At 39.4% G+C, this 26013-nt stretch overlaps 1 protein-coding gene across 6 annotated transcripts in view; it reads left to right on the top strand.

Annotated features, from left to right (window-relative positions):
* Nucleotides 1-26013, top strand: part of BTRC (beta-transducin repeat containing E3 ubiquitin protein ligase) — a 114517-nt gene that overhangs the window by 33837 nt on the left and 54667 nt on the right. For 4 of the 6 annotated variants that reach the window (XM_012574639.5, XM_012574638.5, XM_030276282.4 and 1 more), the window contains one exon: nt 14641-14718. The exons of the other annotated variants lie outside the window; for them this stretch is intronic. In XM_012574639.5, coding sequence (XP_012430093.4) covers nt 14641-14718 — 78 coding nt within the window. The remainder of the gene's footprint in view (nt 1-14640; nt 14719-26013) is intronic. 6 annotated transcript variants of the gene reach the window in all.

Raw genomic sequence — 26013 nt, 5'->3', positions numbered from 1 at the left:
CGGGCAAAGAGGTAACACCAATAATTTTAATTTCAAAATGCAAATATGCAATTTTATGATGAATTTGGAGAAATCATTAAATGCTTTCTTACCCACATCTAAATTTAAGCCAATCTTAGAATTTAGTCACTCTTAGGAAATATGCTGAGATAGTTCTGAATAATTCTGTATAAGGAGAAGAAAATGAAATGTTTCTTCTTTGAAATAAGGTGAACACATGCAAAATTTCAGGGAATCAACCAAACACTCTCAGTAGAAATGTGGTTGCTAAATCTTAAAATTCATAGCTTGAAGAAGTACTTCGCTGCCCAATGTCAGGTGGATTTCTTCTTATTTCCTCTGCTTTCTGTTGGCTATTACTTACATAGTGTGTAAAAATACTCAGATATTCTCTTTCCTGTATTATTTCCTCTACAGATAACCAGATTACTCACTTTTCCATAAAATCTCAGCTATTTTCACTCAGTTTTATCTGTGTTTGGTAGGTCATTCTCATAAACATAAAACATATCAGAGACAAGATGGTATTTGTTTTGCTTTAATGGTTTCTTGTATTTTTTTATATTTGAAATAAAAATAATTTGCTAAAATACTCTGCAACTAAGTAAAATTAAACTCTCCTTATGAAAATACATAACCAATACTCTGTCATATGCATGATTTTTTTATGATGTTTGTATACTTGCCCTGTGTCTGGTGATGTTAAACAGGGCTTTTAATTACTAATGAGAATTAGCAAAATTGCTGCTAAAGTTATTTAACAACCAGCTGCCCCCCAAAATAAAATGCAGATTTTTTAAAAATAGATGAAACAGGTTTTTCTTGCTTTTTGAGGAGAATTCCCAGAGAAGCTTATACTTTGTGAATTCTGTTTTTTGTATTTTATTTATGTTTATAGTTATTTCTCTCTAGCATTTTATTTATGTGTTTCCGTGTTTAAAGATATGTGTATGTGTGTGTATAAGTATAAAAAAAAATCATGTTGTCAGTCTTCTTGGCTCCCTTTCTGAGTAGTCAGGTAGACTGCTTCTAGTTGCCATTGTGAATGAAATAGCCAAGTAACTCATCGATCATACCCAAATATTTATTTGGGGCTTATATCTAGTTCTTAAGTGACTACCAGTATAATTTGGTACCATTGTAGAATTTTCTAAATTGTGTCTGTACATAGCAAGATCAACCATTGCTTTTTGCCTACCTTCTACAAAAAAATCCCCATGATTTATTCTGTCAAAATACAGCCATATATCCAGTGAACAAAGGAAGTAACTCTTCATTCAGCCAATAAAGCTGCTTACACTTCTACTCTTTCAGGAATATACCTTGCTCTTCTATCGCATCTTCAGAGTAATAAACTGTGCAGCAACCCTTTGATGTAGGTAATAACATTTGACCTTGCAACACAGTACGTTCCCTTGTGCAAATGAAGACAAACTTAACACATTGATGTTGTGGTGGTTGTTCATTAAAAAAACCCAAACGCACACACACACACAAAATTGGTGTGTAGGATAACACACTTACATCTAGTGCCTTCTTTTGGTAAGTCAGAGGTGAAGGTGGTTGTGGTGAGATTGTCACCTTTAAAATAATGTGAGAGTGAATTTGGTGCTGCCTTAAGAGGCTGTAAATGGGAAAGAATCTATTCCATCCAGTGTATACAGTGCTTTTAAAATCAATCTATTTCTAGAAACTAAATTGTCCTGGGACCAGTTCTTGATATAAAAATTCATAGAAACCTGTTTTTCCGAGTGTGGTAACTTCTTGCCATAGTGCTGTAGTGTTAGAATTCACATTGGCCAGGTTGTTCTGTAAATTAAACAGTGACAGCTTCCCTCGGGGGAACAGCCAATGTATTTATGATGATGTGCTGATTACACAAAATACACTGCAAGCAGAAAACAGCTGCAGAGAACAAACCTCTTAAAAGAATACAATTACAAATAGCACCCTCAGTATTTCTAGTGGTGAGAGCAAAATACAGCATGCTAATTCAGGCTTCTAGTTTGCTTCCAAAGAAGAAAAGAGATCTACAAAGAGGAGGCTGAAGTATGGTTGGATGCACACACAATGCCAATGTGGAGCAGCACATAATCCCCTCCTGAAGGTGAAGGGCAAGAACACACCTCAGGCCTTGCTGTTTAGCTGTCCTTGTTGCTTAAAATTCCTGTGCCTGCAACTCCAGCAACACTGGCTGGTGAGGTGGTGGGGCTCTCTGGCTTGTCGGTGTATTGACAGCTGTGGTTCATACCCTGTGTCCTGATTAAGAGCTGAGATGTGATTAGATGACTAATTTATGCTACCAGTATGACCATTATGAAGCAGATCATGGGATATACTGTAGGGAAAAAAAAAAAAAAGGCCCTGGTTTAAAGCTGAGTTTTCTTTTGCTGCTAATTATTACTTTGAGGGAACTTTCGGAAAAAAAAAATCCAATTGTTGTTTGCAGTAGTCTGCAGTGCTTTGTTTTTGAAAGGTTCCTGTTTTGTATGTGCAGGGCAAAGTCTTGTACAGTCCAGTTTAGGATAAGATGAAACTTGAAACATAATATTACTGGAAGATGGTGGGGGTGGGACTGTGATTATAAGCTCAGGATACAGACACATGAAGAGAAAAAGGTCTTCAGCTGGAAACAAAAAATGAGAAGTAACTGGAATTGCTTTGTATAGTGCAGCTGTATGCAAGAGTTGTGTTAAGGAGCACTGTGGTGGGATTTTCTGTGAGGGCTTTTTGAAAATGAGGAGTACATGGCAATGGCAGCTCCCACAACTGCTAATATCTCACTTCGGAGAGTTGCAAAAGCAAAAAACCTCTGCAACTCCACAGCATATTCTTTTTTTGTCTGAGTTGATCTGTCACACTTAAATCATTAAAATATAGCATTCGACTTTTGGCTATGCCGTGTATGTATGTGGGAGAGTGAAAATACAAAGAATGCCCTTTCCATCCACTTTTTCAGAGTCACTGATAGATAAGTATGATGCCTTTTAAAAGTCTGGATTTACTGGTGTTTGGTGTCGTTGTTATGTTCTGGGACTGTATCAATAAAACATATTTCAGGCAAAAAAATTACCTGTTTAAAATGAATAAATGTGGTCCTCTCAACATACAGATCTGATTTGAGAGCAGATGAGCTAAAAGCATTGGTACTCTAATTTGGAAGGATTTAATTCACTAGCTTTGAAGAAGTATCAGGTTTTCCAGCTATGGATTCATGGCTTGTACTAATAGACTGTTATTCATCTGTCTGTATTTTCTTTAAATCGTTTTTGAGCCTCTGTGTGTTGTCCTGCTCTGCTTACATGTATCCCATGTGGCAAGAGGGAGTTTTGTATAATCACCCTGCTTTAATCAATAGAATAATTGATAAACCAGATAAGATTTAAACTGATTACTTCCCCGAGTAGAACTCCCTGAGGGCCTTGGACTCTCTTAATTTTGACATGTATGTTGTGTACCCCGTGGATGAAGTGCAGTTTGAATTATCTGTTTTTATTTGCTTAATGATGGGGAGGGTGTTAAAGTCAAATGTTTAATTAACCCAGCAATGGGCTGCGCTGTCACTTACACACACATCCAGCTGATTGAGATATCTCACCGAGAATACTGAATAGGAATGATAATGTGGCACTGAGACGGAAGATTGCTTTTTCAATCCATTTGCTGGGTCACTGCTTTGAATGTCTTACTGGATGAAAGGCATTCAGCCTGGAAAAAAAATTCAGCATTTAAGTACATTTTGTTTTCCTGGCCCCTTTCCACCAAGAAGTTAAATAAAACAGATATGCTGTAGGTTTAATAAGCCATTCATGTTGTAACAAAAAAGCTGCAACTACTGGATCTCAAATAGGCGGTGGTCTAGAGCTGTACCATTTCCTTAGGAACAAAATGTTTGCCAGCCCCAATGTAGCTGAAGGTGAGAACCTATGTACCTCTTTATCTTTCGTTCTTTGGTTGCTTGGCTACTCACCCCATTTGATGGTCTCCACAGCATGTCCAACTCTTCTTTCTTACCCAGTTCAATGAAATTTAAAATAATATTTTGTAACTCCTTGTTCTAGTTAAAGAAAATGGTGTTGTAGATTTGGAATTATTTTATTGTGGCAGAACCTAATAGTGAGCTATTAAATTTAAATGTCGCAGGAGGGGCTGTTGTGTTGCCACATTTAAATTTCCTTTAGCCGAATCGGGAGAGCCCAAGGGTTTGTTTCTTGGGTGGCAGCTGTTCAAAGGCTGCAGTGCTTTGCTAGCCAAACATTATAAAGTGTAGTGCCTAATCTGTAACTTTTGGTTCTTTTGTTAGAAGATTATATATTTTTTTTGCTTAATGTGATTGAACAATCACACCTTTTTTTCATATCTACAGTGTTTTTTTCAACAGAACTGTATGGAGGTAAACACACACTGTATTGGAAGCTAACTAAATTTGCCACATAGCCCAGTGGTGTGATTGATGCTTCTTGTAAGAAATATAGCTTTGGAAGCTGGAAAAAGCACCGAGGCCTGGCTGTATGGACTAATTACTACTGTGAGGCACACTGGGGAGGTGGAGCTGTGTCATCCAAACTGCTCCATGGTGACTCTGTAGGTGCTTTGAACCTGTTCCAGACTCAGAACCAAGTAGCTTTGGCTGCAGGGTCGCCTGGCTAACAGTGTCTAAGACAAAGATCTGGGTGCCTCCACATTCAGTGGTGTAGACAGTGTGCTGTGAATTCCCATCAGTCTGACACTGCACTGAGATCACTGAATAGCCATTTCTTAACAAGTGAGCTGCTTTAGGGGAGAAACTGTGCCTAAAAAGTTAACAAGTTTTGTTCCCCTATGCAGTCATTTTTACTTTGGACAGACAACTTGTGCTTCATGCCTTTGTTTTGTATCTCATTTTCCCCATTCCTGCAATAAAAAATAGGAAGGAAAAAACAACAAGTAAAGCATGAAACAGTACAGTGAGATGAGGATGGCATGGTTGATGTAGGTGTTTGAGAGTGAGAATGCCACAGGCTCTGAGTAAGGGATGTGATGACAGGTGGAGGTATCTTCTCTGTTTGACAGGAAAGTTCAGAATGAGAGGTTTTGGAAAAATAAAATTATAAGTGTAGGTGATGACCAGGAATGAGAGGGGAAGGGGTTTTATAGTCAGTCCAGTGAGATGGTATTGGTTCTTCGAGAGAAATAGTTTAAAAAGTTAGAAAATAGTGTTTGGAGAAGGATGATGCTTATATAACTTAGATCAAAGTTACAAGGTTCTTATATAGATTGAGTTAGAAGATATCATTATAACCTAATATAGCTATATAATCTGGTATCAGTATAACCTAAATAATGACTTTTTATGTATCTATCTAACCTGATACCTATATGATCTGAATCATAGGGTTTTATACCCATATAGCCTGAATTATAACTTTTATACCTATATAATCTCATATAAATAACTTTTGATACAATGTAATGGCTAGTATATGGTTAACTAGTTGCTGAATAGACAAAAAAGAAGAAAAAACTTGCCAGGTGGATAGATAAGTGTAGTACTAATGAAAAATCGGCAAATGCAAAGCCAGTTAGCCAAAAAACAAAGAATTTAGGCCAGTTTAGACCAGACAGACCAAGAAATGCTGTAACTGCACATGCTCCAAAGACAAAGTTGAAAAGTTCAGATGTGAAGAAGACATTAGAAGCCTTCATCAAAGGCCCCCAACCTCCCCAAGTTGGGGCAGCGCGAGCGCAGTGCAAAAGAACTGTCTAATAACCATGAGCTCATATGATGTAAATTAGTTCTGGTGCCTGTGTGGTGATGTTGTAGTGACACAGTGACACTGAGCAATACTTACTGTGTAAGTGTAGCACAGCACTGGACAAAGGTGGGTGAGTTAGGTGGAGATATCCCCCTCACCATCAGCACTGCAACAAAGAAATATCTGCTCTATAGGCATTGCTCTATAGGGATTTATTTCCAGCCTATCTTTCAGGCATCAAGGACTTGAAATCTACAGCAAAACTAGACTTTTACAACCAGTTTCTAAGAGCACTTGCAACTCCTATGCAGATGAAGTTGTAATAAATACCGTACAAAGAAAGTTAATTGTATCTAGAGAATTTTAATAAATAAAGTTTTACAAAACTCTCCTTGGATCTGTTAGCTCTTGCTAACTCTTGTTAGTAGTAGAAATATGGTTTTGACATTTATTTTGAACGTTGGCTTGTATTCCAAGCTGACTTTGTGCTGTCCCCCCCACTCTACATGTAGGGGAAAGAAATCAAGAAAACATCTTATTCCAAATCACTGATAAAAGTCTATAATTCATGGGAGGGAAGAATGCTGTGAACTGTAAATAAGAGTGTATAATTTCAAACTTTAGTACTTTTACACTCTGGGATGAGTGTTGAAAATTAATTTTTGTGGATGGAATGTAGCAAAATGAAAGCAACAAAGAAGTGAGAGCCAAGTCTGGATTGATTCAGTTCTTCTCTAAAAGGCTTCAGTTGCATGCAAAATCCTTCTTCCTGAAGTATGTGTGGCACAATTCAGCAGTCTGGCAGAAAAATTTAACCCCAGCTGAAACTGTTATAAAGGAATTTTTACATGAATTTAAAAGATGGGAGAAATTACTAATGTTGCCCTGAAGAATAGAGAGGGAAGAATATTGTTTTGTTCAATGTGAGGAGCAGATGTACAAGGATAAGTTAGTAGGTAATACTCAGAACAAGTCCTGACACCAGCCTTACACAGATTATCTGGTTGAATATTTGAAAGTATACCCATATTATGTGTATTGTGAGGTTAATTGGATGTTTTCAACCATGCTTTTTTGGGAATGTGTGCTTTCTATTCCTTAAAAATATGTAGATGGCTTTGAACTACATAAAATTTTGGAGTACAAGATGTACGCTATAAAATTGTGCATAGAAAGTGCTAGCTATAAAAACATGTGTATACCTGTGAAGGTGCTGATCAATTTGTGCTATTTAGGAAAGAAAATTCCAAAACAGACCTGGCTGTGAAGAAATGCAAATAATAAAATTCAACTAGAGGTCCTTGAGGCTTCTTAAGCTCTAACCTTGTTATGAGGAATGGGGAAGTCGAATTGCCTAATGCAGATGTCTGTGAGTTGCAAAAATAACCAGATGTCCTGATTAGCAGAAGCAAATGTTCTTCCCTTAATCCACATGAAATTATATTCAAAGGCTCTCCGGATGTAATGTGTGTGTAAATAAGGGACCAACAAACATTGGAATAGAAAGAGCCATTGGCCAACTAGCTTGCAAAGCTTGAAATATTGAATATTAAAAACAAATTAGCCACCGCTGACTCTCTTAAATTCACAGAACAGAACTGTTAAGCAGGGCTGCTTCCTGGGAAACATGGAAAGCCTATTCTCATTAGCTATTTTCCCACTCTCTCTGTCTTTCTCTCCCTCTCTCTCTCCTTCTCTCTCTTGAAAAATGTGGATGAAATGAAACTAGCTTTTTAAAATTCCCCTAAATGACTTGTTCTTAGCATCTGTATTTCAGAGGGATAGTGGTGGTGGTTTTTTGTTAGCTACAACTAAATTTTTGCTGTTCGAAATGCATCTGTTCATCAGATCTTTGATACTTGTGCTGGGTTTTGGAATTTTAATGTTAAACTAAATTTACTGTTCTAGTAATGCAGACTTCCCACACCATTAAATTACCCTTTATAGCCAACAAGTAATTACTAAGTTAAAGAACATCATAAGAAGCTTTTCTTAATGTTATGAAATTCTCTTATCAAGTCTCATTGCTTTGAAAATTTATACTTTTTCAATTACTGATTTGAATGAAAAATAAAACCATGAAGGATCTGTTCTAAAGATGTGAAAACCAGAATCTTGTCCTGTTATCATCATCAGTGTTAACATAGAGGCAGACCAAATTAAGACTTGTGTGAACATGAATGTATGTGTCTGGTCAGAGGTGTAGTGTTATGCTTCCCATTTTCACTGCCGTCAGAGCTTCAGTTTTAAGAATTTAAGTTATAGCTGAGCAGCTTGGGCATGAATTTCAACTTGTAAATGTTCCAGGTGGGGGTGAAGTCTTCATTATGGGGCATTTATAAGTCTACTGGAGGAAAAAAAAAGCACCATGATTCTGTGCAGCTAACAAGATAATAGATGTAATAAACAGAATAGACATGTGCATGCCAGTCTGTGGAGCAGACACTGAACTGGGAGCCTTTTTAGTTTATTCCCTTTCGTTTTCCATTATCAGTCAGTGCAAGGCAGGCTGCAGATTCTCTGTCTTCTCCTTCCATCATTCTAATGCTCAGCCAAAACCCCTTGCAAAAGTACCACTTAACTTTAAACTTGTAAGAGCTGGGAAACTTGTCTGTGCCTTCATTCCAGGCTGAAGTCACCCCCTTGTGCCTACACGTTGCAATTTATGGTGTTCTCTAAAAGGATCTAATCTTGGTGAATGATCAGAGCAGCAAATGCCGAGGAGGAATGGGGTTTGATACTTATCTCTGCATTTTCATTGCTGTGGATCTCCCTGTGTGTTATAGCTGTCATTTTTGTTTTATCTACTGAACAGCAGAGAATACCCTTCAAACTTGCAGCTTTCATACTTGTTCTTCTCAAAGAGCATTACCAATCCTAAGTACTGGTTTTATATATTGTAGTGACTAGCCAAATAAGTGTGAATTTGAATGTTTTGGACCTCATGATAGGAGAAGAAGGAGAAGCTATCCTTACATGTTTTTAGTGTATCTTAGACACTTATTTTTTTTTAACAGTAATACTGCTTCAGGCTGACACTGGCTATGCCAGGATTCATCCTAGCACTGTTTGAAATGGCTGAGATATTTATAAACTGACAGACAGCATTTATAAAATGAGGATGCTGACAGTCCCTTAACGATAACAATGGACTTGGACTCATCTATCACTTACAGAGGTTATTGGAAAGGGAACATAAGGCTTCTATGTGCCTCTGGTCTTAGACTGGTACTTATTTCCACACACATCTCTCTCTTTTCAGTCCTCTCTGGCTGACATCAGCATTAGGCAATTGCAGCTAATTTCTCCATACCTTTACCTTTGTCCTGTTTTTTGCAAGACAATTAACTTTGAAATATCTTGGAGCAACACCCTCATTCTCCTAAACAAGAGGAACATCCTGACTTCTGGCAGGCTACTGGCTTGAATTGGGAGGGAAGAACAGTGTGCCCTGATTGACAGACTTAACCTGGGGCTGGGCAGGGGTTAAACAGGCCTTCTGCCTCCTTTTACTTTCAAACAGCACCAGTCTGCAGACAGAATGCTGATGTACCTCTTTATTCAGTGGCTCCCTCTTGTCTGAGAGAGTACCCTTCTGTCCTTGGTGAAGAGGACCAAGTGCAATGTAGGAACATGAAAAGGATGTCAGTTATTTTCAGTTTCTGATAAAATGCTGTGTTCATTCAATGCACTTAGGAGCTTGAGGGTCAGGTCATATCAACAGTTTGCACTGGAAAAGGAAAAATGCACTATTTCACTGGTGTGTGCTAAAGCACCTATTTTAATGTGGCAGCAGAAATACTGAGACAGCTATGTCTGGCATCCAGTTTGCCCTTGGAACATTTACTCTACTCTTACTGTTTGCACACTGTGTTCCCACCGTATTATTTGCTTAGAGACCTAAAATACCCAAGTAGATTTCCTCCATGCAGTTGGATCTGCTGATACCACTAAAAGCACACTCTGCACACCCAGGCTTCTGTTCGAACTGATGTATACGCACGCAATGGCTGGAGCGAGACTTGATTGGCTTGAGGGGGTCTATTTATCAGGGAACTCGATTAAAATACAGACTGCACATGACATCAAATTTGTAATCATTTTTCCACAGCAAGCAAGCGAGCATTTTCTGTATTGGATGCAGGTGTTTAAAGCAATAGTGTGTTTTAAGGGCCAGTGCAACACAAATTCTGGCCTTTGGGATAAAGACAAGTGTTTTGCCTGCATAAACAATATATTATTTTTTTTCCCCTCCCCGAGGTCCACACACACACCTAGTTTCCCTCAAGCTCATCATCTCTGTCAGGTTAATCAATAGGCACCGTATGGCAGAGGGTCAGTAATCAGTGTCATCGTGCCTTTAAATCGTGTTGAAAATTTGCTTAAAGCCTGGGCCAATTAACATCGAGATGATGAATGGATGGGTAGATGGGAAGAGCCTGGCGCTCAGGGGCTTTGTGAGAAGGAGATGCTCAGCTGTTGAGCAGCAGACACCAGCGAATAAAATCAGCCATTCATGTGAGCTCAGTCCACCCACTCTTAATGATAATGTCAATCTAGCAAAATATATACACATTGGAGTTGTCATGAGTTCATAAATCAAAGGAGTTTGTCAAAGGCATTCAGATTAACGAGGCAGCAGCAATAACAAGTCAAATTTGCATAGAGAATTGCCCGAATCTCAGTAAATTATGATCCTGTTTTTCATTTGATTATTTGCTAATGTCTCAAGAGGGAGAATGATTATATTAGCATGCAAAATCTACTCCAGAAGTAGAAATCCGAGGTATAGCAGACCAGCGCACGATGACAATTAATCAGTTTCTGCATACTAGCATAAACACGCAAGGCCCAGAAATGAACTCCTTTTTTATTATTATTTCTCCTTGCTACTGATCCAAATGGTTCAGCTTGACAGAGACTTTATATTGCTTTAACAGTGTTCTGAATTGTGCCTGCAGGCAAGACATAGTTATGCAGCTATAACCAACCTATCCATCTGCCAACCAGATTGGAATTCTCCTATCCAAGGCTTCCATTAACCCCCACTGACAGCTCCAAACAGGATTAAGAATTTGAAAGCATAAAAAATAGTTGTGCTCTTCACACAGACACACGCTTCTCCCCCACCCCCACCTCCATACACTTGGAAAAAAGGCTGTGTCTGTACTCTTTTATAATTAGTGCAGGGCAGAACAGCATCAAAGAAAGCCTCCCCCAGTTGGCAGGGGTTTGATTTCCACCATGAGTGAGGCGGTACTAAAGGTAGCTCTGCCCAGTTGGTAGTCCCTGGGAGTGCATTTCTCCATGTATTATATCTCATTCCCAGCAGTGTTTTGCTGGGCTGTGTACACAAAATACTGCATGTCATCTCCTGTCAAATGCTTCAGTCTGGGGATTTCATATGCATTGTAGCATGTTGTGTTTAGTGGTGGAGGAGGCTTCATGGGGAGAGTTAAATAGTAATAATTTTGTAGTGGTCTTTAAGACAACCTGCCATGGAGTTATATTCTGTTAATTACAGGCTAAAGTTTTAAATGCAAATCAGATTTAAAAAGATCTCATTACAGGCAGTAGCCATTTTAGGAAAAATGAGCTATGGAGGGCAGAGCCCCTTTGTAGGAATCTTCTGTTAGAGATAAAATTTCAAGGTTACAAGAACTATGAGCTTGAGTTTCCTGACTTCTCAGTACTTCCCCTGTCATTGTGTGACCTTGGGGAAAAAAAAAATTATTTTACCTGTCTGTGGAAAGAGGGGGTGCTTTGGAGATTTCAGCATTTAATCTTGCCTGTATTTGTTCAAAAGAAGAGACCCTTGCATGGAAGTACAAACACTTTTAGCCAGTCCAGCTTAAGTCAAGAAGGCTTGCCTATGGGAAGTAAAAATTTTCCCTGGTGGAAGGGAGCTTGTTTGGCTTTTCAGCTTTCCCATGTGCACTAGTTTTCCGTGCTTCTTTCTCCCTAACAAATTCCATCATTCCCCTACTATGTATGAAGTACAGTTGCTGCAGATCTTTAATATTCCCGGTGAGTACATCCAACTTACCGTCTGGATACCAAATGCTTCTTTCCAGGTCTGTGCCCGGGACGTGCATTTCAGTAACCACGAGAGGGTGCTCAGAGCGGTTCCTCCCTTTGTCTGCCTCTCCTGTGGCCGAGAGCATCGCTGGAGTCCTGCTGAGACAAACCTTATTCTGACCTCGCACATGTTTATCCCTCCTCCCACCTTGTTCAGCAAGGAGAAATATATAGACATACCGTTTCAGTCAATTACGTTATGCTCTTCCCTTGGCCATGGCTAAGTGTTGCCCTGTCAAGTGAAATTCACTTCCATGCAGCTACAGTTAGTCCTGAAATATGCGGGGTCCTGTATCTGCACCTGGATTGATAGCTTTCCTTTTCCTGAGAAATGAGCGGGAGTTATAAACATCTGTGCTTTTTCTTAAGTGCAATGCTTTCCAGTCATTCTGTCTTCACCAAGCGTAACTTACTTGCCGACAAAAGTGCATGAGCAGCGCTCCTCTTTAATAGTCTGCTATCGGAGCTGCTGTGTTGGTGCTGTAGAATGGTGAGACGCCAAGCTGTGAACCACCATATGTACTTGGCAGTCTTTGTCTGGTCTTTGTTCAGCCAACCTCTTAGCCTTGCCACCTATAAAGATAATGAATGCAAAATGGCCCTCTGCTTGCTCTTAAAATTAGATGCTCAGCTTAAAGAAAAACTAGATAACTTGATGCTTTACAGTAACTAGAAATTTCAAAATAAGGGCTAACAGTTCACCAGCAGTTCCTGCTTTTTGATGTTTGTGGGAGGGAGGATCCTTAGTGGCTTTGAAAGGCGAGGAGAATGCAAGATTTCACTGTTGAAGAGAGATTATTTGGAAAGGGGAATTGTTCTGACACTTACTGTAGTGAAGGGGGTGAGTGTTGAAAAAGCCACAACAAAATGTATTTCCTTTAGTAACTCACCTCAGGTTCTTATACTTTTCACTCTTGACCCTTTTTTTTTTTCCCAAAGCACAAAAATTAAAATCCTGACTTGAATCTACCACTTACTAAACTAAATTTGTAGCAGAAAAGAGCAGCTTTAATGTCTGACCTTCCTTTTTGTATGTATGCGATTCTAGCTTGTATGTTTTTATGATCACAGTTCTTTCAAAGCAGGATTTAATGTAATAACTTGGTCCTAACTGTGACCTCATACAAAAAAATTTAAAACCTAGCCTCTTACAGTGATTTATCAGGCCTGTTTAGGATTGATTTCCATTATAAAACCTTGGTTACAGCATTCCAAATGTCATGGTGCCTTATAGGTTCTATATATTGTTAAAAAAAAAAATAAATTCAAAATCACTAGTTGGTCTGCAAGCCTTGATTTACTCCTGACCAGTTTATGACATCCCAAGTGGGGTTTTACTATTTTGTTCCTCTCCCTCCACCCCTTGTCTGCCATTTCTCAGCAGCTTCTGTCCCTGCCCTGTGTCCTGGCTGTCCCTGTGCTCCCGTTGCCCAGAGCAGCCAGCCCGTGCTCACGCAGCACTGCAGTGGGCACACGCTCTGCTCTGCTCCCGCGGCCGCCGTGCTGCTGCTCGCAGGGCCCCGCTCCTCCTCTGCCAACAGATGCCACTTCTGTCTCCTGAGGTGTTGGGCTGGAAGCTGTCTCTGTGAGAAGCCAGGCAGAGCCATGCTCAGCAAAGGACGGGTTATTTGGGGGACAGGTACAGAATGCAAACTTCTACTGTAAATGACACAAGTCCTGAGCTTGTCTGCAAGTAACTGGATAGGCACCCTTTTCCTGGCAGAGCTCTCCCTAGGCAGTTTTTCTGTATCTCTTTAAAACATGTTTAGTTGCTCACTACTGAATGTGTGGGAACGTGGCCTAAGGCTATGAATAGTGTGGTGATCAAAGTTATTTTAGATGTGTGTGTGGGATTCCCCCAAAGCTTACTGTCATTTCTCCCTGAGTGCAGTAGCTGAACCTGTGGGAAGGAGCGCTGTCTTCCAGAGTAGCTGACTTTGGCAGTGAAGTCAATATTCTCCCCACCGAATCCAGCAATTTTTAACCACACGTTTACAAGAGACTATTCATGCCCTGATACAACTACAGTTTGTCTTTAAACCAAGCAATATTTGGTTTCAATCATCACATTAGCATGACAGAAGTTTCCTAGTTGTATTTTTAACTCATGATGGAAAAGCCCTTGTATTTCTTGTCTACATCCTCTTGTCTGACTGGAGATGGCAGCTTACATTTTGGAGAATCAGTCTTTCTAGAAATGTATGTGTATGTGTATGTCTATGTACATGTATGTGGAGTCAGGCAGCAGGAGAGAAGATAACAGCTGTATTATCATACACTAACTACACAATATTTGGGGGTTTTTTGGAAGGATTTCCTGACAACCTCTTTTAGAAAAATTTAGCTCCACCATAATTTCTCTTATGATTTTAGGCAGCCAGGCAGACTCAGTGCAATTAGTAATTGTTAGGCAGATTAAAAACATACGGGCACAGAGAACAACAGTTGCACCCATTAAAAACCTCTTGCTTTCAACAGGTTCCACTGTTTTAAATGGTTATTCTGGGGTGTTCAGGAGCACCAGTTTTGCCATGCTGATTCAACCACCATTCAGCTTTTGGAAGTGGCTGTTATTGGTAGTTGCAGAATAAATCCCCAAAGCACGGGCTTCTTCAATAGATACCTGCACAGTGTTGCATTGTTGTGTTGAGGAGGATAAATTCTTTCTCTGCCATAACAAGCTGTTTGGCATAAAAGTACAAGTTAGCCTCCAGTATGTGTATATGTAAAATGCTACAGCCTATGTAGGAAAAATACTCTGTTTCTTTTCTCCTTGCAGAGTAATATTAGAGATAAGAACTGAATTAAAGCTTACTTTCTTTCACAGAATTCCTCTGAGAGAGAAGACTGTAATAATGATGAGCCCCCTAGGAAGATCATTCCTGAGAAGAATTCACTTAGACAGGTATGTGATCAGTCTCTTTAAAAATGTGATAAAACTTTCTAGCTATTTGAATCCTTAAATGCTTCTGGAAGCTGAAGTCTGGCTTGTGCTCATGGAAATCTTTTATTTTCTTCTTTGAAGTCTGAGCAAGTCATATTGCACCCGGAAAATCAGACACAGAGATTTAGCTTTCAGGGGAGTTTGATGACTCTGAAGAAATATATGCTTCAGTATAGTTCAGTCAACTGTGACTTTAGCTTTACCTTTCTCCAGTTGGTGTTCATCAAGACCGCTTCAGCCTTTTATTTTGTAATTGTTCCTGTCTTGTTTGTAGTATATTTTACCTTGCCTCAGATCAAGACTCTCAAAATGCTGTACAACAATTAAACTTTTTATTGCCCTTGAAGGTAAATTTTCTTGGAGATGATATCCAGGTTAATAACCTGAAAAATGACCTGTTCTTGTTGCTTTTACATTCATATAAATTACTAATGGGTAGAAAGGAGAAAGGATGTTTACTAAAACAGTATTTCTTTGTCCTTTATATATAGTAAAGCAAATTCCTTACCTATTCAAAATACTTCCTTTTTTTAATCCCCATGGCCAGCAAAGGGATACTGGCATGTGCTTTCTGGAAAATTTAAGCTGGGTTTAGTGATTTCTGATCCATTTTCACTTTGGTCTTTCTCCCCACTGCAACCTTCAGGCATCAGAAGCAAAATTATGTCCATGCCTTAGCTGCCTGAGGTTGCTGCCTGGTGTATCAGAGTGAAACCATTGGTGAATGTGACTTAAGTGAATACCCCAGGCCATAAATTGCAACAGCTGAGGAATTGTTGCATTTCCTTTCTGCATCTCAGCCACAGGAGCAGCAGCCTCAGGCAGAGGAATAAGATGGCACAATCCTGCCCCACATCAGCTATTTCCAGGAGAAGTTGTTGGTCAGAACCATAGTAAAGGAAGATATATCTTTTGATGCAGTGCACTTGTGCTCAGAGTTGTTTGGTTAGTGTGGTTATTTTGAGGGGTTTTTTTTGTGTTTTAATAGGAGTGTTTGATTTTGTGGAAGGAGGTGTCATGTAAAGGACTACATACATGTGACTAAGACAGGTCCATCTAACAGATTTAGTCCATTTCAGTCTTTTAGACATGAGGCAATGGGCTGGCATAATGGCTGAGGTCCCATTTATAGCTGAGAAGGATTACCTTGCAAAATTGTTTCAATATGTTAGATGAAACTTAAACTGTTTCTGGCATTCAGCAACAAACGAGCTGGAGAAAGAGGGCAAACCTACTGGGAATATCCTAGTATTCCCAGGATAGGAAACAAGGTCCCCAGCATGCCAGGAAATCAGGATGGGGTTTATCTTAGAGTTATATTATCCATGGCAAGCCATCAGGTTCAGCAAGAAGAGATATATGACTCTCCTTCAAAAGAAGATTCATAGTAAGAGATGTTCATTAAAAAGATAATGAGTTACTTATTTTGTATGTCTTCTCATTACACTGAGTCCTTCCTCATAGTTTTTGATTGAAGAAACAGGTATTTGGAAAGTGTATTATATAGATGAGGAAGGTACAGTTTCTTGAATTGGGTTTCCATTTTGTTATATTTCAATCTGCAGAAGTATTCTTAGTGTCACAGGAAAGCTGTCTTTTCCCTCAGGTCCACAAATCATCATAATCAAGTAGATACCAGGAATACGACTAAAAAACCACTTGTAGTGTCCCAAGATTTCATGTTGGAAATAATTCAATGGACATTGTTTACATTGAAGATGGTTAGCTGTGTTGCACAATATTGTTGAGACATTGTGTCAGTCTCTATCTTCACATGACGGAGGCAGGACAAAATTATGCAGATCATCTTATTGCTATCTGGGGCCTTTGTGTTGAGAAAGTCTTTGTAAATAAATTCAAGATGTAGTCTTAGTCTTAAAGCAAGTACCCTCTTGTCTAGATCATAAGAGGTGGCTGTCTATGATTTTTTGCCTGTTATGGAGGGAATTCTGGTTCTTCACATAGACATAAATAAAGCTGTCTGAGCATTTTGAAAGCTCAGATTGCTCCTCTTCTCCATTAGAATGGACAGGAACAGTTGGGAGTTTTCTGGGGCTCTCATTCCAGAAGTCAGACACATTTAGCCATGTACCTAAATACTCAAAATCAGTGAGTAATGCTTATTGGAAAGATCTGGATCTCCTGTAAGAAGGTATGCAGAGTGACTGCTATGTCTTACATCTATCCATGCTTTGTAGAACCAAAAAAAGAGTGACCTGTAAACGCTGTCAAAGCTATAATACACAAAAATACCTTCCATTTTACTGGAAAGATGCTAACTTGGTAAATATTGTGTGAACAGTTTAGTATTTTTTGTTCCTCCCATAAGACTCCCTTAATATTTCATTATTGGGGAACATGGACCTACATGCACAGAGAAATTGAGCGTATGAGGGTAGGAGTCTGTTTATTTAAATGGTCTTTCCAGTGAATGTATCCTCATATTTAGTACTTTTTGATTAGTCTTAGAAAATTAATGAGATGCATCAGACCACTTCAGGGTAAGTGCTATGTCTTGACATGTTCAGCTGCTAACAAGTTTAAGTAAAGGTGCATTTCCTTTTCTTGCCTTGTTTGCAGTGCTGTTATGCAGCCTTAGCCACACTTTTTTCTCAGGTGGGTTTGTGGATCAGACATACCAGAAGGTGGAGGTGTTAAGGAGGTGTAATGCTTACTTAGCATCTGAAGTTGTGTGCAGGGGCTGAAGACACTCATTGCTCAGTGCTGTGGAACTCTTAATATGAGAAATATAATTCTGCTGTTGATTAAAATGGTTTATGGAGAAGGGTGTCTTCAGAAGTTTCAAAAAGTGGGGCTGTGTCCTTGAATTGCTGGAAGTGGAAGGCACAGCCACTGTTGGGTGCATGTGAGGGCAGCAAGGGAGAAAAGACATGGAGATTAGCACTGAGAAACAGAAGAAGGCAATGAACTTGACACTGTTTGCTGGAACAGTGAAAAGATCTAAGCTATGACAGACTTGGGAATATGGATGCAGACGTTCAGTTTTTGTTGAATGCTTGATCTGACAAAATTAAATTTTGAAGGGATAAACTGCAAATCATAGTATGAAAACAGACCAGAAAAAAACAATGACAAGTGTGGCAAAAGTTTTTGGCAACTTTATTTAAGCTAACAAACGAATTTTCACACTGCAAAGTTATAAATTAATTTTAATAGGCTGATCCAGATGGTCCATTTGGAAAATGGATAGCTTGATCTGTTGAAAATTAAACTAAATTTATCTCTCTCATACTTCAAACTGAAGTAAGCGTGAGAAGAGTGCCCATTAAGTCCAGCTCATACAGATGGACCGGCAGGTCACACATGGGACTAATCTGATTCATTTTAAAAATAAATGCATGAGTTATTGAATCAGGTTCCTGTTTCAAGCCCTGCATGTGAGCGTGTGTGTGTGCTGCCCTTTCAAAGGGACTCGCAAATGCTTCAGTGCATTTTTAACCTGTGTGTTTCCATTTTAATTCAACTTCTTGCCAAAAAACATAATTAGTTTTCAGTGCCTATCATTTAGTGTTAGACCCAAACACTAGATTGATTAGGTCAGCCATTTGTTATTTTAAGGGCTATGTCTCCATCCTTCATTTATGAAGAACATGAGCTCAGTAGTCTTGGGGAGAGAGTCGGCCTTTAGAAACTGGGAAGGGGAAACTCTCTGGGGGCCCCTCCAGCCTTTTAGCTTCTGGGTGTTTTTAACAGAGCCATGAATGCAGATTTGTAAATTTATTGCAGTGCCATCTGGTTTTTTTGCAGGAACCGTATTATTGTTGGCTCGTATCTGTCTATTGTGGTGGTCACTCCCCGGGAGCTTGCCCTCATAGTCCAAAGGAAAGTGATGAATAGTGGGGGTCAACATGAATAGGTCACAGGGCAGCTGTCCAGGGCTGCCCTGAACTTGATTACGCTACTGGTTTTTAAAGAAGACGAGCACAATGCTGGTTGTTTAAAACCCTCCCTCCCTTCTCTTCACTGCAGCAATAATGAAGTGCCTTTTGCTGCTGTGGTTCATCTGTGGTCGTAGGTGCCTTGTGGGGAAAAGCTGGCAGCAGCAAGGCTGCCACCGTGTACCTCCTGCGAACCTCACATTGGACTCTGCTGTCTTTCTGCAAGCTTCCAGATGGAAGTCCGGGGAAAAAAAAATCCCTGTCTGTTACCCCATTCAGACAAGCCCCTTAGCATTTTAAAGAATTCTCCTTCTTACGGTTTTGGCACAGAATATTACCTCAATTCACTCTTACAGACTTGAGATAATTTTCTAAAATCACATGTAGCACCTAAAGCATGCTCTGGGCACTATTTCAAAGTTAAAATAGGTACAGTCTGATCTTAAGAGTTTAATGCCAGTACTCAAGAAAACTGTGAGAAGCAGAAAGTGGCTGAATAAGGTAGAGCAAAGGGAAAACAAGAAGTAGCAATTGTTAGTGGTTTGCTTTCAGTTGGCAGCCTCATCCTGCTGCTTAGGGCTCCTCTCCATGTGCATTTCTCCTCTGCAAAAGTGTTTCTGTCGTGCAATATTGAAGCTCTGTTTTTGAATGATGAGGGAAGTTGCATGGTATGGAGGAAGAGAGAGTCCTTCTGCTCCATCCATCTCTTTGGGGAAGATGCTGCACTTCAGATTTGCCTTCTGTTGGAGAGCTGTCTGAGGCAGGGCAGTCCTAGTCTATAAAGTTATCCTGGTTACCTCATCTTTTACACAGTTCTTGGTAAAAAGGAGTTGCTGATTGAAAAGCCCCCTGAAATTGCTAGAAGTACACCCTTAGCCTTACTTGCAAGATTATTCTTTCTTTTACATTTTTTTTTTTTCTCATAATTCTCAAACAACAACAAAATAATTTCCATCCCTTTGTGACACACTTAGTGTGTGTTACAAAGCTAGCTAAAGCGGGATGTGCTGGAGTCTAAGTTACAATGGGAGTGCTGCCTTGTGGCGGAAAGGCCACTGGGCTCTTTCAGCATTAGTGCTAATAGGAATCTGTCACCCCGCTGCATTGCTGCATTCCTCTGTAATTGAGTAAATTGCAAGTGTTGTCTGCTCCCCCCTGCCCTTTGTGTCCATGTCCACTTACCATCCTAAGAACGTGGGCAGTGATAAATAAAGCGCTGAACAGGGCTCCCAGCTCTTTGAAAGCAGCATGTTGCCAGCCCCCTAGTTATATTTCTTTAAGTGTTTATGTTTTTCTGTATTCTTTCTCTTGTGTGGCTGGAACCCTGGGGATCCAAAGCCATGAGAGAGGCCAAGAAGCTAACAAAAGTAGCTGTCCCCTTGTTAGCTTGTTCCTTTCTTCTTTAAAAAACAAGATGAAAACCATCTGGCTCAGGGCATTACATTTTCCTCCCCCATGCACCTCTATAGATTAAGAGTTTCACCTGCAGTGAGGGTTTACATTGATTAGGGAGGGAGCAGTAATTCAAGCCTCCATCCACTTCAGTGGTACTTTGCAGTCTTTAAAGGTGCTGACCCATTGAGTTAAACTGTCAAGGGAGGATAAAAAAGGATCTTCATCCCAGGAGGTAACAGCTGCCAGGTTTTCAACACCTTGCACGCTGCTGGAAAAATGTCACAAATTGTCAATGGAAAGAAAAATCACTTGGCTGCCATCTTCCCTTAATGATACGCCTTATAAAATGAAAGATTTAAGGGTTTAAAAATCAGCAAGTAGCTGTTAGGGGGGAAAAAAAAATCCTGGGGGTTTTGAACAATGGGCCCAACAAGATGTATCCTGAAAGACTGCGAATAATGCATCCAAGTTAGAACAACCAGACCTGATTGGGATGACCATGGTTATGTCTGCACAGTGGGACAAGAAGGAAGTGAAAGGAGCAGCATGGAAGTCTAACATTACCGTGCCTGTATTAACAAAAAAAAGTAGAAAAAGTAGTCTGATTCATAAGCCAGTGAACTGCGAGAAGACATACTGTATTTCTGCTCTTCTGAGGACAATTTGTTTTCAAGCAGCTACCAGATGGCTAAATACCACTTTTTTTTTCCCCTTCTTTTCTTTAACAAGAGATCTAGTTTGCCTTGCTCTTTATTTTTGTTTGTTTAAATGCTTTTACAGAGCTGAACAACCCCATGGTGTTGGGCATTGTGGCATACTCCTTTTTGTGTTTCTTCCCCTTGTGCATTGATGGATGAGTTAAAAAAAAATTCTTCAGCTTTAATGTAATTTCAGGTAACAGGCATATTAGAATAAAGCTTTTTGTTTGCATTGTCTTGAGGTTTTTTGTTTTAGGGGCCTTTTTTTTCCATGTTTGTTTTAGGTAAGTCATTTTAATTGTACTGGGTAATTAGAAGGTACACACAGCCAAGGGAGCTTTGTTATGGTAATTGCTCAAGAAAACCCACTCCCCAACTACCACTGCCGTGTGTTAAGACACGTCTTCCCTCTAGTGGCAATATTAAGGACTCTGGCTTTCAGAGTCAGCAAGGTGTAATTGCAATATGACAAACTGTGCTTTAGGGAAAATCCTGTAAGTGATCCAGTTTTTTGTTTGGCTAGTCTTTATTTTGTCTTATGACTTTATTTCTGTGGAGACTATCCTTCCCAAGGCTGCGCTAGGGATAACAAAAATTTTGTCTTAAGAAAATAGTCGAGGCGGATCCTGGGTAATGTCTTACAGCTTGACTTAATTCTAGTCTTCTTTTTAATTACCTGTTTATAAAAACGTTTTAAAATTTGTTAAGATTACTTAATTCTTCCAGAAGAAGTACCTCATTTGAAATAAATAAATAAATTGCATTTATTTTAAATGGTCCATGTGAAAGACCTTTAAAGGGTAATTAATACAAGTCTCCTAAGACTCTAAATAAGATGAAAGTGATCTTTCCAAATCTGCTGGAGTGATTTGTTTATATAACTTCCCACTTCTGCTGAATTCTTCAGAGTCTAATAACTTTTTTTTCTAACCGTTTGGCAATTTGTGCTTAGCTACAAAAACCCTTGTTCAAAAAGAACAGTTTAATAATCTTTTCCCTGAAAATGACTTGAAGGGAGGGTATGGGTTTTGTCTTTTTGCTGTGTTTTTATTAGTGTTATCTTTCTCTGATAAATCATGTAATTACTAACTATTGGGGGGGGAATCTTATTGAACTCTTGGGTTGCAGCTTCTATTAAAAAGTGGAGCTTTGTTCAGGGACTGGGGATTCTTGGAATGAATGGCCAAAGAAATGGATTTCAGTTGGTAGAAAAGCTGCACATACATGGAGTTCTGCCTGGGGTTTGAGGCTTCAGGCTGGTGCTCAGTGTTCATCCAGAGCTGCACAGACAAGAGTAGAAATGTCTATGTGTTTATGTCAAAGAGCAGGATCATACTTTCTTTAAAAAGAAAAATGTAACCAAAGACACTTACGGAATGAGATCAGATACAGCTCTATCTTTAGTGAACCATAGTCTAGTGCCTCTGTGGCATTTTAAGCCTTTGGCTGAGAGTGAATACAGCTTTGTGGTTCCCCTGCTTCTGACATGATTTGGTGATCCCATATATTTCTGGGTTTCTTTTTTTCTTTCATTAGAGCTTGTTTGGCTATAGGGCTGCTTAACACTCTTCTCAAACGGCTTTTGCAAGGTTAAAGGAATGCAGCTTGGTAACAAGTTTGTGTCATTTTAAATATATACCTTCTAGTAAATAAGGAGGAGTCTTGCAATCAATCCCTTTTAGTGTGTTATATGTTTCACCTGACAACTAAACCCTCTATTGATTAACCATTACTTTGTTAGATAATCTTGTGTCATTGAAGCCACTGTAAAAATTAAACTCTTTAAAATGTTTTACCCTAGCAGCAGTGTGAAAATTGAAAACTTGTTCAGAATTACAGCCAGCTTCCACAAAGAGGGTAGTTTTCAACAAACTGGTTTATGTTTGCATGCTTTATATGCAATATAAAAACATATTAAAGCACTCCAACGCAAAGCTATCTGCCTGTAGCGTTGAACCAGGCTACCATTTCAGAATACTTTTCCTTGATAAAGAAACCTCTTATTTTGATGAAAGGTGAGGAGAGACTTGAACAGTTTTGGTGCAGATTAGATGAGATATGTAAAAGGGTCAAGCTTTAAAGGCAAACTTGAGAAATATCCTTTTCTAAGGCTTAGTTTTGGCTTTGATTTTCCAGCTTTTCTTCCACGTGAGTCAGTGTTCCCATGGGTGTTGGAACAAGTGGAAGGAGGTACTCTTATGTTGTGGTGTATCATTAGACACCATCAAATGTTTCACCTAACATGAAGGGCTCTGCATTATTACTTGATGATATTACATTAATTCTGCTTTCAGAATTCACTAGTCCAAAATACTTACTGTGAATAGGTCCAGAATTCACTGGACCTATTCACAATAACTATTAGTGTATGAGCAATATCAGATGAAACCAAATCTCCGTGTCCAGCAGCCATTTCGTGTCTCTCAGTAGCCAGTAACTGCTGCCTGCAAAAAAGCAGTTGGAGACTACCATGTAGTACTGCCTGGACGATATATTCTCCAATCTTCTTATGACCTGGCCTCATGAGCCAGATGCAGCTTCTTTGTAACATTGGCAATACATTTCTTTTGAGACCTATCAAGCAGAGTGACATTGCCTCTTTTTCCTCTGGACTGTAAGGAATAACTAGGTTTTCTGTGTTTTGCTTTCAACCCTTTAAAACATATTGTAGAACATGTGTGTGAATCTTCTTTGTGCTCTTTATTCATCCCACAAGGCTAATAAGGCATTCTTCTGTGAGAATTTGAAAATAAGAAAAATTTTGTAACTTTGCAAAGACAGTAATGTATGTCAAACTGAAGAGTACTTTATGTTTTATTCTCAAATATGCATCCTGATGTGTTGAATCCACAATACATACTCTTTTAATTTTCTCTTTTTCCCTTCTACTGAGAAACAAAGAGCTGCTGAAGGACTAAATGGTTGTCTGGTAATTTGGCACATACATAAATCCTTATGTAATGAAATCACTGTGTAAAGTTAGCTCTTACAGTAAAAGCATGTCCTTCTCTCCTTCTGTGGTTGAAAAGGTTGGGAAGGAGGAGTTCCTTGGTATGTTATCAGAGAGCAGAGAGGTGTATTGATAGCATGAGAATGCCCAGGTCAGTCAGACCCAGAGCTCATCCACTGCCTACTCCAGCACTGTGGAAAGTGCTGTTGAATGGGAGCAAGAAGGTCTGGCCTCTTTTGGTACTCCATTGCCTTCCTGTCCCTGCAGCATCTACTGCTGTTCCACGAGGGATGTCTGGAAGATATCTGTGCTGAGTATCTCTGGAGCTGCTGTCCCTGAGTTTGTTTAGTCCCTTTTTCCACTTCTGATGGTGTTTCTTTGCACAATGTCCTGGGGCAGGAAGCACCAGAAGTTCACTGCCAAATGTGTGAAGAAGTGTTTCATTTTATCTTCTTTAAATGAATGATATAATAGTCAAATGTCAGTAGTCCTGGTATTGTGGGATTTGGTGAACAAGTTTTGCTGGAAGTTCAATTGGTGCTGTTCTCATGAGATGTAATGTGTTGGTGAAAGTAATCAAAATTAAGCAATACACTAGAATAATTATTTGTATTTGCATTCTGACATGCATGTAACTTTTGAATAGTGCATAGTGAGCTTCTTTCATTCTCAGAAAATGCTGATGTCTCTAGGTTTAGCATTTAGTATTTCACATTTTGTGTTTGGATTGTCTACCCTTTCCCATTTGTAAATGTGAAGAAAGCCTATTGCAAGCCCAGCTTTTAAAAAGCTGGCATGTAACCAAAGTTTATGCATACCTGTCTTGGGAGGAAAAAGGCTGACAAGATTTGAGTTCATGGTTCAGTTCACAGAGCCACAGACTTCTTTGTTGCTTTCAGTAAATGTTTATGTGGCTGAGCTTTTGATCTGCAAAGTGGAGTTTGTAGTAGCTTTCCTCAATCAGGGCTCCTCATAAAACTTACAGTATGTAGCAGACAAGTTGTGCAGAAGTACTGCATATGGAATTATAGGAATTAAATTGCAAGTGAAAAAAATCACAGAATTCCAATAAATGGGTTAAATTACACAAATGTGAAAACTGAACAAAGAATCTTACCAACTCTTCATGTTTTTTGCCTTCACAATCTGGTTGAATTTAACTAATACCATGCCTGTAAAATGAAGTTTGCATGGTATTGTCTAAATGTCAGTGCAAAGCAGATGGTATCAACTTTTTGTCTGTCGGTTGGGATGCTATATCTAAGCTCCAATTTATAGTAGTTTATACCATTCTGATCATTCTTCTGAGGGAAAAGTTTTATGCATACCAGGGTGATGGTTTTATGATGTTGGCAAATATTTGCAAGAGGCAATCAGACTTCTGTTTGCTTGTGGCCTAATCCAGTTTGAATCTGAACCTCTCCTGCTGAAAGACGTACTTTGTTCATCTGCACAGCACCTTGAAAGAATTCATGTGTTTGAATTCTTCAGTTTCTCCTGGGTCTAGAGACAGAAACTGCTTGCTGGCTGCTAGTCAAAGCAGATCTCAATGTTGTGACATGTAAGGAGAACTGCTGGAGCCAGAATATTCCGCATTCCAGTCTGTCACTAATTGTTTCTGGTTAGAGAGCTCAGTGAGAAATAAAACATGAATGCTAAAGCAATGGAGAAGATAGGGCTTCTGTGATCTCTTTTGTTTCTGTTTCATGGTGAACTTTAAAGGGGCTCTGTAGATAGGTAAGATGGAAAGGACTGTGCTATCCTTAATTTCTCCAAGAATGTTTGTACTGTGCTGGTCCAGTACAGATCCACCTAAGCCAGTATATTGATTTCCCATTGTGTACAGTAAGGAATGTTTCATGAGGATGGTACGAACTTAGGTGAATGTTATAAACTGATTGAGAACACTCATTTCCCATCAGTTGGTGCTTACCTGAGCTAGGGGCTGCTGGGAATGCTGGTTTTGTGGACACACCTCCTATCACTCAGCGTAAACCCCTTTTCATCTCTTTGCATTTTTGTCTCTGAAATCCTTTGCCATGTTCTCCTCTGCCAGTTTTTATGTTGCTGCTGACAACATTTTACGCAGTCAGGCCTCTGGCAGAGGGGCAAGAGAGGGAGATTGTTTTTTGGTTCTTGGCATTGAGGGAATCTGGCTCTGGTGATGGAGCTTTGGGGCAGAGAAGTATAGGAGCCCTTATCATGCCAGTGTTGTCCACAGGTTTTGTAACCTGTAGCAGGTTTGGGATTGAAGTAATTTCAAATCTAGCAAATGGAAATTGTAGCAAGCCCTAAAGAAAACATTTCCTGAGAT

This window comes from Taeniopygia guttata, chromosome 6 (assembly GCF_048771995.1).
Source record: "Taeniopygia guttata chromosome 6, bTaeGut7.mat, whole genome shotgun sequence".
Lineage (NCBI taxonomy): Eukaryota > Metazoa > Chordata > Aves > Passeriformes > Estrildidae > Taeniopygia > Taeniopygia guttata.
Note: the sequence above shows the minus strand (reverse complement) of the source record. Positions and strands in the feature narration are given on the sequence as shown.